General features: G+C 37.3%; 1 protein-coding gene across 1 annotated transcript in view; it reads right to left on the minus strand.

The window, feature by feature from the left end:
• Positions 1-9098: 9098 nt before the first annotated feature.
• Positions 9099-13085, minus strand: part of LOC107722254 (glutamate receptor ionotropic, kainate 1-like) — a 33509-nt gene continuing 29522 nt past the window's right edge. The window contains exons 11-16 of the mRNA XM_016530534.1: positions 12636-12749; positions 12361-12564; positions 12030-12253; positions 10164-10282; positions 9691-9908; positions 9099-9167 (exon numbers count right to left, since the gene is read on the minus strand). Coding sequence (XP_016386020.1) covers positions 9099-9167; positions 9691-9908; positions 10164-10282; positions 12030-12253; positions 12361-12564; positions 12636-12749 — 948 coding nt within the window. The remainder of the gene's footprint in view (positions 9168-9690; positions 9909-10163; positions 10283-12029; positions 12254-12360; positions 12565-12635; positions 12750-13085) is intronic.

A 13085-nucleotide genomic window follows, 5' to 3' on the forward strand; every position in this document is an offset into this window, starting at 1 on the left:
GTATCACTAAGAACAATCACTTCACTTTTAAAACTTTAAGACAATCAAAATTAAAAGCTCATAAAACTTCAATTCTGCAGATGTTATCCAGAGTTTAGTTGTCACTATTTTATGTGTTTTCTACAAAGTTCTATCTGCAGATTAGTTCTAAACAAGTTTTAAGTTACAAATGAATTAATACATAAATATTGATTCAATTAAAATTTAAACATGGATAATAAATTAAGAAATACATCTGTGTCTGTGGGTTTTTTTTACAGAACGAATTAATTACATTGGAATTGCAAGTTATTGTTTATCGCAGCAAATTATTATATTGCTTTTGTTTTCAATTCATAGTGTTTACAAGTTTAATTTTAATTTCTCTGCAGCATAAGTGATTGTGGTTTCACTGATGAAGGTTGTGCTGCTCTGGCTTCAACCCTGAGATCAAACCCCTCACACCTGAGATGACACAACTGAATCTATCTTGGAATAAACTAGGAAGTTCTGGTGTGGCGCTTCTCTGTTGTGTACTCAAGAATCCTCAATGTAAGCTGGAGAAACTGTGGTAAGACAATATTTGACTCTGACACATGAAACAAGTATATTTGAAGCGTTCAGCCTCTTTCTGCTGCTGTGAGTTCAGTTATTTGAGCTGTATATGACTGAACACATGAACTGCTCCTCAGTAACATGATACTGCAGAACTGAAATTCACAATGAAATACACACTCACTCACACAATCGACATTTCAATCTCTTGACTTTAAACAAACTCAAGCACAACACAGTCACAACTGAGAACAACTCAGTTATGTATGGTAACCCTTGTTCCCTGATGGAGGGAACCGAGACGTTGTGTCAAAGTTGCGACATTAGGGATCGCACTTGGGATTCCAGACACCTGGGATCATGCGTTTCACCTTGGACATCTGGGAGAGGTTATCTCAGTAGAAAGCCTTTTCTTCTGCTTAAAAATAATAATAAAAATTCAGCGGCTGGTGAACCTGGTTGTTGGGAAGTGTTCACTTCCTCAAGTGAGAAAAGAACACTATGGAGACCACATCCTTCTCGAAGGGAGGTGACGTGGAGATGCATCCAATAGACTTGCTAAAGAAAGTACTACATAGGTAAGGTTCTGTGGTGGACACCAACATAAGGGGAGAACAGTCAATCACAGTACCTAGTGACAGAGCAGCTCTCTGTCCAGGGGAAACACAGATAGAAATTAAATAATAGAAATTAATAGAAATTTAGCAGTGGAAGATACACATATGGGACCACCATAGGGGGTCACAACATATGGACCACTAACCTAATATGAGAGTTCACTTGAGGGATACTTAAAGTAATGGTTTCTGCAGTTACTTCCACCGCAAAACAAGCTGCGTGAGAGCACTTGACTGATGGAGAGGGTAGTCCAGGGTTCATAAGAAGGAACTGAATCTGGACTCAAATGCACACATTATCACCTTACCAGGCACCTGAATTCAGGTGTTAGTACCCAGAACTCTGGATTAAACTGGTTCCATTCACATATTATCGAATCTGGCAAATGTATTAGGTGTAGCCCAGCCCGCAGCTCTACCAATATCTGCTAGTGAGGCACCATTTGCCAAAGCTGGCGAAGCAGCAACGCCCCTGGTTGAGTGAGATCTCACTCCCAAGGGGCATGGTAAGCCTCTGGCATGATAAACCATGAGAATAGTATCCACAATCCAGTGGGAGATTCTCTGTTTGGAGATAGCCTTCCCCTTCTGCTGTCCTACAAATCAGACAAAGAGCTCTTCAAACGATTTGAAACTCTGTGTATGCTCCAAATAGATGTGCAGGGCTTGCAGCGGGCACAACAAAGACAGGTCTGGATCTCCCTCGTCAGGAGGGATAGCTTGCAGGGTCACCACTTTGGTCCCTAAAGGAGTAGTGGGAACCTTAGGCACATATCCTGGTCGGGTCTTAGGACAACGTAGGAGTCTGCTGGCCCAAATTCTAGGCACATTTCATTGACAGAGAGGGCTTACAGATCCCCCATCCTCTTGATAGAAGTGTGCACAGTTGGGTGGTCCATCTTCATAGAGAGGGCACTAAGGAAGGATATGACTGATCCAATACCACATCTCTGCGTGTTCCCCGGGATGAACACCAGTTAACGAAAATGTGCCACTTCAGGTCGTAGAGCCACCTCGTAGAGGGGGCCCTAGCCTGAGTAATAGTATTCACCACTGCGGGTGAAAGCCCTCTGAATTCCTCCTCGTCCCATCCAGGGACCAGACATGGAGGTTCTAGAGGTCTGGGCGTAGGTGCCAGATGAAGGTCAAAAGAAAGAAGGTCCCTCCTCAGGGGAATCTGCCAGGGAGGGGCTGATGACATCAGTATGAGATTCGAGAACCAGGTCTTGTTGGAACAATATGGCGACGCCATCAGGGCCTGTTCCATATCCTCCCTGACTTTGAGTCTGTGCGATGAGGCTCACTTGGAGGAATGCATACTTGTGTAGGCCCCTGGGCCAGCTGTGCACCAGTGTGTCTGTGCCGAGGGGAACCTCGGTCAGGGAATACCACAGTGGGCAATGGGAGGATTTTTGTGAGGCAAACTGCTCTATCAGATCTATCTGGGGTGGAGCATGGCTGAGTGCCGTGCTCGGACCCCAAGAACCAATCATCCAGCCGAGAAGCACTCGGGGCAGGGTGGGGGAGTCCACTCAAGCCCAATGCTCTGAGCTGCCTGGGTAAGCATGGCTGCCATCTCAACGTCAGCATCAGACTGAAACGTGGCACCCGGAAGACCAGTTCCAGCCAAGTCATCGGCTTCCAATGGTTCCAGCCTGCTCTCCCAAAGCTGCAATCGACAGCTCATGTAGGCGTTGGTTGGTTTTAAGTGGGTTTTGTCGCCATGGTAACTCGCGCTACATGGCTACCCTATTCCAGAACAGGTTTTATTCTGGAATTTGAAAGAATTTGAAAGCAAAATTGCCAGTCTTTTACCTACTAATTATTTATTATACTTATATGAATTATAGTTATTTATAATTTTCCACCCAGCACTAATCTGAACAGAGAGTGAAGAGTATGTCATTGTTCTCGGTTGTGGGAATGTGGTGTCACAGCTGATGGTTGTGCTGCTCTGGCTTGATTCTGAGATCAAACCCCTCACACCTGAAAGAACTGGTTCTGTATTGGAATAATCTACAAGATTTGGGTGTGGGGCTTCTTTGTACTGGACTTAAAGATCCTCACTGTAAACTGGAGAAACTGTGGTAAGATCATTTCTTTGATAGTCACACGTTTTTGTCCTCAGTAAGACGTGTCCTTTAATGTAAACTCTAAAATCAGCCAAGAAAATAATTGTTCAGTACTACATACTAAATCTCAGCACAAATGATCTCATTACTCCTCGAATGTCTTTATTCAGTTAACCATAATACTATTCAGTTTATAAGCTGGCAAAGACCTAACATGACACAGTTACTAATCTTATTTAACGGTTCAGTTCTGAATCACATAACAGTTTCAAACAGCACCATTGAGCATCAACATGCATAAGTCTCATTCTTTTAGCAGCAGTATGTGGCAATGCTTGTCCTTATATCTCCTCCCTGCTCTGAGACCAGAGTCAATAACAAACTACAGACATTTCAACTACAGTTCACGTTTTGTCATTCTCTACAGGTTAAGAGAATGTGGTGTCACAGATGAGGGTTGTGCTGCTCTGGCTTCAGCTCTGAGATCAAACCCCTCACACCTGAGACATCTTAGTTTGTCTGAGAATAAACTAGGATGTTCTGAAGTGCATTTACTTTCTGATCTAAAGGACGATCCACATTATAAACTGGTGGAACTATACTATTGTGAGTATTTGTGACTTTGTAATGTAATTTTTCTCTTTTTGCAGGTATTTTTTGTGATCTTACACTTTTGCTAAAATAAGATTGTAATACTTTATAAACATTGTCTATACAATTGAGGTATTGGTGAAACCGTTTTAGACTCAGGAGTTGCTTTTCTTCTGCCTTACCAGCAGAGGACAGCAAACACTACAAATTATTTCAGTATTTGTTTAACTGTCAATTCATGACTGATGATCCCCAAAAAAATCCTTTATTATTGCCATTACAGTGTATGCATTTAAAGAATTAGCAAAGCTATTCATATTTACTATTATTGACGATTTATGTAAATAGAAACGTTACAGATGAAAGTTTGATCTGTTTTCTGGGTTTCAATGACTTTTGACATTTTATAATATTTTACATACTTTACGACTTCTATTAGTTAATGAACAATGTACATCTTAGAGCTACAGCTGAATATATTTCACAAATTAATCTCCATTGCGACTCTCCAGTTAATAAGAACCCACTTGTCACAATAATTACATTCCTCCCCACTTATGCAAAACAATCTGTAAAGGTATAATAGTGTAAGTATGGTGGGTTTTGTTGTCATAGTATTTTAGGAAAAAAATACATTCAAGTATTTTATTGTTTCCTATCATAGAGAACCATTTAAAGCTTTTAAACGTGCAGAGAGAAGATGGGCAGACGCACTGATAACATTTAAGTTAAACATACAAGTAAAAAAAAAAACCTCATTACACATGCAGAGAAAGATATGAAGAGTCTGATTATTCCAGACATTGTCAGAATTATGAGATAAAACGTCGTTATGACATGAAGTCAAATTTTAACATCTTATCTCACAAATTAATGTCATAATTCTGGATTTTTGTCACCAGTAGTCTTTTTATTTCATAATTATGACAATTTTCTAAATAAAAAGAGTACAAAATTGTCATAATTTCAAATTATGTCAGTTATGACTTTTTATCTCAATTATTTTTGTCAATTTAGACTTTTTAAACTCGCAATTACAACAGTATGTCATAATTTTGATTTTATTTAAATTGTCTTTCGTGTAGTAGTAATTTGACTGACTATATAATAATTATGACTTTTTATCTCGTAATTATGATTTTCCAAAGCAATACTATACTATTCCCTTATTCAATAACTAGACAAAAAATGTGCGAAAATGAGTTTATATTGTTTATGATGAAAAAAGTGCTTTTTAAAAGGTTTAAACGGTTACTTATAGCAAATAAAAATGTTTGAACATTTCTGCAATAGATCAAGCATCTATATTTGCATGCAATTTTCACTCAATTTCTTTAAAAAAAAAATTGTGTCCCTGAGAAATACATTTTAAAAAATCAGTGTAAAAAAAGTGTATACATTTTACCCAGATCTGTGGAGACTGACATGTTTGTTTTCACCTTAAGTTTCATCTCGTGGACAGATTCAGGGTTTATGAAGGGTGGAAGAAATGAGAGTGCAAGACCAGTTTCTATTTGGTCTTCTCTGACTTAAAAATCCCATTTGATGGGAGGCAGAAATCACACACACTGTACATGAGACTTCTGATCTGATCTTCATTTGCATGGAATCATTTCACAGGTCTCTTATGAACTCGGAAATGATTCTTTTGATGGGCCGAGCCCTGAAGCCAGCGCTCATAATCATATGGAAATTGTGAGACATGAGAAGTGAAAAACTGACAAAAACTGGCACATTCACTGCAGATATCAGAGGTTTCAAGGAGGACTTTACCAAACCTGTGGAGAGATGTCAAGCACTCAAAGAAGCTCCATAGTACCGCCATATGGTCACCTGTTCTTCAATTATTAAAAAAAAATTCAGTCACCAAACAGCACTGGTTCACATGTGTGTAATGACTGCTGAAGCATTTGGGACAACAGCAACTTTTAACAGTTCAATTTTAGTCTGTTCCTCAAAAAAAAAAAAAAACTGTTGTATGACTTTAGAAATATCGCACTCTCTGTTTTGAACATAAAAACGCTTATGAGGTTTAAAAAGTTACTTGCCGAGTTATTTTTTACGAGGGTTGTGCTTCGGCACTGAATCTGATCGCCACATCAGAGCGCATCTGTCATTATTATTGGCTACGTATAATATTTATTAATTTATGGATAAATACACATTTTCAGTCCGATTGAGCCGTCAATCCGATTACAAATGGATAATTTGGTTGCATGTAAACGTAGCTGTACATCCACATAAATTCCACTATATTATATCCTACAAAAATGTCACCCGAACAAGTAAGTAACATATCTGCTGCTTTGTTATGATCAAATAAAAACGTAAATGTTTTAAAATAATTAAATTTAGTTATATTTATTGCTCAGTTAGTTCAGCGGATCACAAAGCAGAATTGCTCTCACGCATTGCTATCATAAAGTAAATGCCATTTACCTGCAGTGACCACAGCAAAACCTATATCTGAATCAAACGAACAAGTGCTTGAATGTTAGCTAGATGCCTACGGAGCCACTAAAATCAAATGTGTACCTGTTTATCTGCGTCAGTCTTTAATCAATTCGGATCTCGGACCTGTCGCCACTTCTCAAAACACACGCCGATATTTACTCTCGTTTTAGCACAGGCTTCTGCGCTTTCTCTTTATGGACGATGCAAAGTTTGAGGTTTCTTAGATTTGACACAGGTTCCCCAGACGTTAATGATAATTGTTGTTTAGAACTTTACCAATTTAAAGCAGCCATCGATCTTGCAACAAATGTTGTCGTTTTTGTTTACGGACGTGACGTAGACACACGAAGACGCCAATTTCCCGCGAAATCGGACCCGACAATAACTGATGTTTGTTCATTTTTAACCAAAAGTTACATACTGCAACTTTAATAAAAGAAGGAAAAGCAATCACAATGCTGTTTCAGCAGAAGCCCATCACCAAAGAGGTTCTATAATAAAATACTTGAATTCAATTCACATATTTTCAGACGCAGAAGACTGGACTTCCATGCCTGAAAGAAACTTTGTGTGCCAAAACTCATTAAAGCACTTATCAAACTACAAGAGGCAAATAATAAAAAAGGAAATTAATCAAGAAACCAAGGAATATATATTGTGCTCATGAAGAAATAATTTCAAAGTGATAAAATATTTATATGCATTTTCGTAAGTGTCAAACAATACAAAAGCAGAAATGATGAAAAAATTAACTTGCACCTGTAGACTGAATAAAATGTAACCAGCCTGTTAATCGGAGGTTTTGTCCTAACCAGCTTCAACCACAAAAAGAGCCATGACAAACATTTAGTTGTGTTGCGCAGATTCAAAATCCACATCACACTGCATTTCAAACATTACATATGCTCTGTTCGGTTATGATTTTGTCACTTCGCTCAACATTTTCAATTTCATTGAGAACTATGCTTGTTCTGCATGTTAAATCTGCTTTGTAGACATGTTTGCTCATTCTTACAATTAAAAAAGGGTTCATAAAACACAGTTTTAAGACAAATGTTACCCACAGTCGTTGAATAAAATAAGTCATTTCAAAGGCTATGACAGTCAGAATGAGTCTTTGAAAGTGAAGTATGTAATTCCTACATCATCAAATGGAATTGCAAAAATGGTTTTCAAACAGGTTTCTCATCTACTTTTTGACATTTCATGCATGCTAAAACACAGTAACGTTGCATAAAATAACAAATCATCATTACTTTGCAATATTGAGAAACTGCTCTAAGCTCCATTTTGAGAAACTGATAATATTTTAATGCAATATTATCTGTCTCAGTTAATATGCTCTTGATAAAAGTAGCCAGAAGTAAACGTAAATTCATGTGAAGACTTTACTGTAAAAATGCTTTTACTGAAAAAGACGTAAAACTAACCCATTTTCCAAATAAATGTATCCTTTTTTTTTTTAAACAACACTGACTTCCCCATTATTGCAATAAATTGTAATGTGCAGTTGTAATTCATTTCAAACAAAAATGTTTAAAACAAAATAAAACAGAATAATGTTGGTTGCACTCTTCGGGAAAATCAACCTATGAATGAATGATGTATAATTGACTCATTTTAACATGGAAAAATTACACACATCACCTATAATAAAACTCACAGACATGTCTTGTCATAAATTAAGGAGGAATATGTCTGTAAAGACAGTCTTTAAATCTAAACCCAGCGCTGGGTTATATTTAACCCAGCATTTTTTAGAGTGTACTTGAACATTTTTGACAAATTTTGACAGTGTTTTATGTGAGAGTACCAATAGGAGTGCCGACTCCGTAGCCCTTTGAGTCGATGAGTCCTCCAATCTGCGTGAGGTTGCAGTTTCTCTGGCTGATGTACTCGATGCTGGTGGACTCCATCAGAAGAGCGTAATCTGTGGTCATAACGCGCTGGATTCCCTCTCTGTTATTCTTCACCAGCGCTGTGTTCTTCCGGCTGCTCATGAACGCCCACATCTTATATATATATATATGTATGTGTAATGTGTATATTTATTATGTATATATAAATGCACACACATACGGTATATATTTTGAAAATATTTACATGTATATACATTTATATATTTATATTCTTATGTTTTATTATATATAAATATATTTAATATATAAACATAACATGTTTATTAAATATATACATGCATGTGTTTGTATTTATATATACATAATAAATATACACAGTATATTACACATGAATGTGTACACATATTATTTAAAGAAAATCTTTTATTATTGATGCGATTAATCGCGATTAATTGTTTGACAGCACTAAAAATAATACAATATAACATTAAATAAAATTAAAATGGAACAAGATAAATAATAAAATAAATTACTAAAATAATATAAAATAACAGAACAAAATAATAAATAAATAAATAAAATAAAATTCAATAATAAAATATATCACTGCCCATCAGGATCGTCTGTTAAAAAAAAAATCTTAAGTGGTTTATTGTTTTTATACAATTTCAGTAACACTAATATGATAAAAGACAACAATTATTAATCATTAATCAAATATTAGTATTTATCTGCAAATTAGTCTAGTTCATTAACCTTTTATGAGTATATCTTTTTTTTACAGTTTGGAATGTTGATCATCTAATTAAGAAATAAAATAAGGCTGTATTATATATTTAACTATTTTTTAAATGTTATTTTATTAATCAAATTCATAAAGTCTCATAAGTAGATCTATAGATGACATGTAAACTAAGCTGTTTCTAATATGGTTGATATACACATTAAGCACAATTAAAGCAATGTATTGATCACCAGTCAGCATCCAGGACCATAACTATCATTTCATAATCAGAATTAAGAGCCAAAACTATTGTTTTCTGTAAGAGAATATTCATAATCTCCACTCCTAAAAACCATATGAAATTATTTACAGCCATAGTGCAAATTTCAAGGTTTTTTAGAGGATGAGCAGTGTTTCTTCTGCCAAAATTCATGTTATAGCTGTGAATAAATTTACAGTACGCTGATCTAACTACCGGATTTCCTGTGCTTATGTTTTATTTCTGCCATGAAATCCTTCTTTGCTATGCTAGTTTAGATCAGTGTTGTGACAGATGTCCTCATAACGCTCTCTTTCTCTATAAGCTGCTTTAATTCGCATTGTACATGTATTTCCTGCTGGCTGAGGTCCGTGTCCCGCCAATCTGTGCGTGTAAAATCGCAGGTTTTGTTCTGGAGGTGTAACTGCTGTTTGCCCATCAAACCTCAAACCACCTGTCTTAATTCAGTGCCAAATGAATGTACCACAAACCACCCACATATTGCATGAAATGTTAAACAGGCTGATTTTTTTGCTTGTAGAGACTAATAAAAATACAATATCAAAGTGAGTTGCCTAACCTTAAAGAAAGTCATAGTAGACCCGTCCCTCACAGCACCATACTCAATCTTGGTCTGCTTGGCCAGATCATCGGCCGAGTCTATGGGCGAATCCATTCGCTCCACGGTGAGGAAGGCAGCCAGGTTAGCCGTGTAGGACGAGATGATGATGAGGGTGAAGAACCACCAGATACCTCCAACAATCCTGGTGGACAAAGCCTTGGGCATCAACTCCGATCCTGACCATGACAAATGTTCAACCAGTTAACAGATGAATGGTTAAAAATGCTGTAAAATCCAGAATGATTTTTTAAAATTTGTTTTACAATATATAATATAATATAATATAATAAAAAATTAAATGCATGAAGAGAACATAATGAAATTGAAAGCACACATTGACACTATTTTCAGAGTTTAATTGAGTCATTTTTGTAGATTTCAACACATTTGGCCACCCTAAAGTAGGAAACCATGTGTGTTAAATCTCATACCTTGCTGCATAAGAGCTCCAACACCAAACCAAACGCTGTTGATTAAGGTGAAGTTGTTCTCAACAACATCTGGATCAGGGTTGCAGGGATGAGGGTTGTACCATTCATACGGGGTGAACCTGCAGAACAGCACCAACACACCAACATTTCACTGTAAATGGACACAAATCAGCACTGTGGCTGATGCATTTTAAAAATAAATTCAGGGCGTCCGTCTGTTAAAGGGGTCATATGATGCTGCTAAAAAGAACATTATTTTGTGTATTTGGTGTAAATAAATACATGCTTGCAAGCTGAAAATTCTAAATTATAAGTTTAAAATTGTAAAATCCTTATTGATTTATTTAAATATTTTAAGTTACCAATATTATTTGATGAGTTCTAACTGGCATAATAATGTTGATCATTACATCAACTTACATTGTGTGTAATTTAAACTAAAATTTCTGCATTCATTGAATTTTTTAAATAACTTAATTAAATTGTCCTGATAACCTGAAAATTGGGCATTAGATTTCTAGTTCTCAGCATGCTTTACATAAGACTGCATAAAGAGAATAGATGTGGAAATGAGGTGTTATACTGAAAGAATGGTAACCTAAAATGGTCAATCTAAATTCCTCTTCAGGAACTCGAGCTGCGTTGGAGGACGCTTCGGGAACGCCCTTCAGCGTGACCGGCTCTGAACTTCGTGTGTAATCAGACCAATAGATGGGCGAGACGTCACAGGCGGGTGACGTAGTGACCAGGAAGCTATAAAAGCACGTGCGGTGAGACCAGCGTCAGCTTTCTGTCATTCAGCAAGCGCTCTGTGTGTGTGTCAGTTGTGAGTCTTATTTGGTGTTGTCTGTCCCATAGAAAATAAAGAGAGATAGAAACTAAAAGATGTCTAATGCACATGAAAAGAAAAAACACCAGTTGAGCAGGGGCGAAGGTGGGCAGCGTTTCAGACTGTGTGTTCCTCCCTGCCCGCGTTTCATTACGGGTCTACAAAAGATAGAGACACTGCAGGTCAAAGATAACGTCTCAGGTTACGTATGTAACCATGGTTCCTTGAGGGAACGAGACGCTGCGTCTCGGGGCCATACTTTCGGCATCTCTGCCAGCGCTTGCTTCACTCCTAGAAGCTGACGCTGGTCTCACCGCACGTGCTTTTATAGCTTCCTGGTCACTACGTCACCCGCCTGTGACGTCTCGCCCATCTATTGGTCTGATTACACACGAAGTTCAGAGCCGGTCACGCTGAAGGGCGTTCCCGAAGCGTCCTCCGACGCAGCATCTCGTTCCCTCGAGGAACCATGGTTACATACGTAACCTGAGACGTTATTTAACATCACTGAATCAACCTAAATATACAAATTTATGCAAACAAATCAGGCAGAAATAACTATTTATATAGCTAGCCTATTTATAATACATGTTTATGTTGAAATTAGTTGGAATGGTAATCAATTGTGTTCATGCTACAAATTAAGCTCTACTAACTCAATGTAATTTATTAATTTCAAGTTAAAAAGATTCATGCAAACTGTTGTTATTATTATTATTTTATTTATTTACATTTATTTTTAGCCAAAACATGTTTTTAGAGTGTAAGCCAAAAAAGATAACTTCACTAAAAATTATATTTTAACTGCAAATGTTCAAATAGAAGTATGAGTTAAAAAAAATATATACATTTGCAAAATGAAGACACATTTGCATTTGTATTAAAAATGAGCTGGCCAAGACTTGAGCTATTACTGCTGGGCAGTAAAACAAGAGCTAATTAACCACAATCCAACAAGACATCAGAAGCATGAAACTGGTCCAATTTGAAGAATTTAATCCCACCTAAAGGTTAAAATGGGTTGATATGGATTTTACCTGGCAATGACGAACAGCACACAGCTGACCCCGAGGCAGGCCAGCAGCACATACATCCAGATGTCCGGAGAGAGGGGGTTCAGGAAGGAGAAGACGCCTGGATTGGTGCCATTGGGTTTGTGGTAGAGTATAGAGATTCCCAGAGTCATGAAGGGCTTGGAAAAATCGATGACTTTCTCTCGCACGTAAGTGATGGTGAGCGGCGCCACGGCCAAATCTGCCACCTGTAATGAAGCCAGTGAGAATTAATTCATGGGAATCCTCTTGACTCTTTAAGACCATTTGAAATGATTGACAGATTACCCACAAAACTCTTAATCATTAGACTTACATGATCGATCAGCTCTCGGACCATGCCGTTCCACTCTCCTTTGTCATTCTGAGCTCCATATTTCCCATCAGACACCAGTTTGACTTCATAGGAAAAGCCTAGGATGTTGGACAACTCCTTCAGGAGATCCAAACAGTAGCCTTCAAACCGATCGTTCCCATACAGAGGCTTATCTGACTTCTTGTACATCACATATGGGTTTTCCTGCAGGGGCAAAAGTACTGTTAGTTACATGTGGATGGTCTTGTTGATGCTCTGCATTGGTTGATTCCTACCAGAATTGTGGTGACGATGAGCGTGCGGTTGGCCATGGAGTCGGTGACGTTGGTGTTTTTGTCTTTGTTGCTGTCTGTCAGGTTAAGGCCAGTGTTTGAGTTCCACACACCGATCTAAACAGATGCAGAACCACATAAGCAAATAGTTGAATTGTTTTTATTCTACAGGACAGATTAAGGGAATAATACACCCCAAAATTAAAAAAATCTGTAATTTACTCATCCTCATGTTGTCATGAGTTAAATGGGTGACATGAGAATGAGTAAAAGATGACACACTATTTCTTAAAATATTTACCAGAGAGAAATGTGTGTACAATTTTCACATGGGTGTGGTTTAAAACAGTGTTGTTGGTAACTAAAACTAAAATCATTAAAAACCAGTTCAAAAAAATGATATATAAAATAGACAGACAGACAGACAGACAGACAGACAGATAGATAGATAGA

This window comes from Sinocyclocheilus rhinocerous, unplaced genomic scaffold, assembly GCF_001515625.1.
Source record: "Sinocyclocheilus rhinocerous isolate Xijiao unplaced genomic scaffold, SAMN03320098_v1.1 scaffold2589, whole genome shotgun sequence".
In the NCBI taxonomy this organism is placed as follows: domain Eukaryota; kingdom Metazoa; phylum Chordata; class Actinopteri; order Cypriniformes; family Cyprinidae; genus Sinocyclocheilus; species Sinocyclocheilus rhinocerous.